Genomic DNA, 3,402 nt, shown 5'->3' with positions numbered 1-3,402 from the left:
CAACAGAAGCTTCAACTCCCCTCCCCAACCCCAAATCTTAAAACTTCAACAAGGAAATACTATTCGAGGACGCCCGGCTTGAGCGAGGGACGCTAAAACCGGTGATAACGAGGCAGAGAGAGGGCCCTTCGCGGCGAGGCCCGGGATTTCCTGCCGTTTCGTTCCCGGCCTGAAAAGCGGGTAGCTCGATGCACGCTGGGCATCGCCGGGCTCCCGGGCTCTGCGGAGACGCGAAAAGTTTTGTTTCTCCCTCGCACAGCAGCAGTAACGACAAAATCCCGGGTACCACCCGGTTACTATGTGGACAGTGCACAGAACGTGACGCAGCCCCGTGAAGCGGTGCCGCCGTCGGTCACGCAACACCTGGGGCGGGGGGCGGACAGATGCGCATCTCCGTTGCCGCTCGCAGCGCAGGTGGCCGGGCGCCGCCGCCCGGGCCCGGCTCCTGCAGGGCACCCACCAGCACAGCCCCGAATGCAAAAGCTCCTTACGTTACGTTAACATCCCCGTGTTTAGGTGCGTCTGTAAGGATAACGGGGAAAAAAAAACCCCGCATAACGGGGAAAAGCCTCCGCGGCCTCGCGACGCGCGGGGCAGCCCCGTGCGTGCGCCCCGCGGGAGGAGCCCGTCCCACGCCGACACCTCCTACGCCCACCCCGCCCCCGCAGGAGCGTGCGGAGGAGCCCCGGCGGGGCCGGCAGGGGCGGGCGGAGGCGGGCGGGGGGCGGGGGGACCCCCCGCGGCAGGGCCGCCGCCAGCGGCCGCGGTGCCGGGAGACGGGGCGGGGCGGGGCGGGCGCGCCGCGCGCCAGCCGCATTCCTGGGATGCCGCGAGCGCTGGACGCGGCCGCGGCCCGGAACGCGCGACGTCAGCGCCGCGGCGCACGCGGCGGCCCCGCGCCCCATATAAGGCGGTCGCGCCCGCCGCCGCCTCAGACCGCGCCGGCTCCGCTCCGCGCTCGCAGCCCGCCGCCGTCCCTCGCTCCCGCACCGCCGGCGCTGCGCTAGACATGGGCTCCACGGGCACCCGCCCCGCTCTGGCGGCCGCTCTCCTCTGCTTGGCCCGCCTGGTAAGTGCCGCGGCTCTGCCCGGAGGCGGGGAGGCGGCGGGTCGCTCCGCTCCTCTCCGCTCCCGGCACTCACCGGCCGCCGCTCTGCTCCCGCCCCGCAGGCTCTGGGCTCGCCCTGCCCCGCCGTCTGCCAGTGCCCGGCGGCCGTGCCGCAGTGCGCCCCGGGCGTGGGGCTGGTGCCGGACGGCTGCGGCTGCTGCAAGGTCTGCGCCAAGCAGCTGAACGAGGACTGCAGCCGGGCGCAGCCCTGCGACCACACCAAGGGGCTGGAGTGCAACTTCGGCGCCAGCCCCGCCGCGCTGAAGGGCATCTGCAGAGGTAAGCGGCTCGCCCCCCGCCTCCCCCGGGAGAAAGACCCCCGTCCCCGTAGCGCCGAAGTTTAGTAATTTCGCGTCCATGTATGGTTATGCTTTGTTGTTGGTAGCTTGGCAGAAAGGCTCATGACTTCAGCAGTCTGGAATGCGATTCAGTATGTCTGGGCTCCGCTAAACGCACATAAGGAAAAGTGATTCCTGACTAACTTATTGTTCTGGCCCCGCGTCTCCGGGGGATTGTCGGGAGCTCCACCGTAAATTGAATTTAACAGACCAGCAAATACCTGCGCTTAAGCGAGCTTTTCCCCCCGCTGACTCCCTCCTTTCCCTCTCTGTTGATCTCTGCAGCACAGTCCGAGGGGAGACCGTGTGAATATAACTCCAAAATCTACCAGAACGGCGAAAGCTTCCAGCCGAACTGTAAGCACCAGTGTACGTGCATAGATGGAGCCGTGGGCTGCATCCCGCTCTGCCCGCAGGAGCTCTCTCTTCCCAACCTGGGCTGTCCCAGCCCCAGGCTAGTCAAAGTCCCCGGGCAGTGCTGCGAAGAGTGGGTCTGCGATGAAAGGAAGGATGCGCTGGATGAGCTGGAAGGCTTCTTCAGCAAAGAGTTTGGTCTGGATGATTCCGAAGGTGAACTAACCAGGAACAACGAGCTAATTGCCATTGTGAAAGGAGGCCTGAAAATGCTGCCTGGTGAGTACGGGCCAGTCTGTGATAGCAACAGTTAAGGGGAGGAGGCGGGAGGATGGCTGTGTGACTCCTTAGACCCCGAGGGAAAGAAAGAAACCCAGTGAAGGGCTATGTTTAGGCTAAGCCCTCCTTTTCTTTTCCAGTTTTTGGATCCGAGCCACAAAGCCGAGCTTTTGAGAATCCCAAATGCATTGTGCAAACGACCTCCTGGTCCCAGTGCTCCAAGACGTGCGGAACTGGCATCTCCACAAGGGTAACCAATGACAATCCCGACTGCAAGCTCATCAAAGAGACAAGGATATGTGAAGTGAGGCCATGTGGCCAGCCTAGCTATGCCTCCTTAAAGGTAAATGCAGACTCTTGCGGTGCTCCTCTTCTTTCCAAACTGCTTTGGGTAGGGGTAGAGGCTGGAGAAGAATCTCCTGCTAATAATGCTATTGTCTCCCCTTTACAGAAGGGAAAAAAATGTACCAAGACTAAGAAGTCCCCATCCCCAGTGAAGTTTACTTACGCTGGATGTTCCAGCGTGAAGAAGTACCGCCCCAAGTACTGTGGCTCCTGCGTGGATGGCAGGTGCTGTACGCCTCAGCAGACCAGGACTGTCAAGATCAGATTCCGTTGCGATGATGGAGAAACCTTCACCAAGAGCGTCATGATGATCCAGTCCTGCCGATGCAACTACAACTGTCCGCATGCAAACGAAGCTTATCCCTACTACAGACTGGTCAATGACATTCACAAGTTTAGGGACTAAGTTGTGTTGGGGGTGGGATGCTAAACAGAATTTTGAAGTAACCAGCCATGGAGAAAGGACCTTTGATGGAAATGGTGCCTTGCCCATTTGAGGGCAACATTGAGATGTTATGAGAGTGCTCTGTGCATCTGGACACTAATGCAACAGAGATTTAGGCATACTTAAAGCTTCATAGTACTGGAGCAACTTTACTGCTTCTTTTAGGAGCACCTTATCTAATTACAAACTGTTTTCTGTTTGTAAGGTAAATGTTTTGTTCCGGTTATGAAAACTTTTTTTTTCTATCCTGTTCAATTTAACATTATGCTTCTCCCCCTCCTTCCGTCTTCTCCCACCTTTTCCCAACCAAGTTGGAAGTTACATTCCTTCCTGAGGTGGGCACTTGTGGGGTGTTCACAGTGGCAGCTATTATGTACCAACTGTAGTTTAATGGCAAACAGAAATCAGTTGTTTTAAAGCTGAGTATTTTATTTATCAAACTGTAGCTTTTTGTTTTTCTTTGTGTGTTTTTTTTTTTTTTACCCCTTCCAGCCCCTGTAATACTGGAATAAGTTGTAAATGATTTTAATTTT

The 3,402-nt window shown here is 58.1% G+C and overlaps 1 protein-coding gene across 1 annotated transcript; it reads left to right on the top strand.

The window, feature by feature from the left end:
* Nucleotides 1-1,009: 1,009 nt before the first annotated feature.
* CCN1 (cellular communication network factor 1) lies at nt 1,010-2,830 on the top strand. Its single transcript, XM_086617384.1, has 5 exons — nt 1,010-1,069; nt 1,171-1,387; nt 1,732-2,079; nt 2,220-2,422; nt 2,531-2,830. Exons 1-5 carry the CDS (start codon nt 1,010-1,012, stop codon nt 2,828-2,830), a joined length of 1,128 nt encoding a protein of 375 aa, XP_086473510.1.
* Nucleotides 2,831-3,402: the final 572 nt, after the last annotated feature.

The sequence above is a fragment of the Tauraco erythrolophus genome, chromosome 10, assembly GCF_009769465.1.
Source record: "Tauraco erythrolophus isolate bTauEry1 chromosome 10, bTauEry1.pri, whole genome shotgun sequence".
Lineage (NCBI taxonomy): Eukaryota > Metazoa > Chordata > Aves > Musophagiformes > Musophagidae > Tauraco > Tauraco erythrolophus.
Note: the sequence above shows the minus strand (reverse complement) of the source record. Positions and strands in the feature narration are given on the sequence as shown.

Bases quoted from the DNA above. Each gene is read 5' to 3' on its own strand.
- CCN1 (XM_086617384.1), top strand. From the start codon at position 1,010: ATGGGCTCCACGGGCACCCGCCCCGCTCTGGCGGCCGCTCTCCTCTGC. The intron at 1,388-1,731 runs GTAAGCGGCTCG...TGATCTCTGCAG, and splicing joins GCTGAAGGGCATCTGCAGAG to CACAGTCCGAGGGGAGACCG. The intron at 2,423-2,530 runs GTAAATGCAGAC...TCCCCTTTACAG, and splicing joins CTAGCTATGCCTCCTTAAAG to AAGGGAAAAAAATGTACCAA.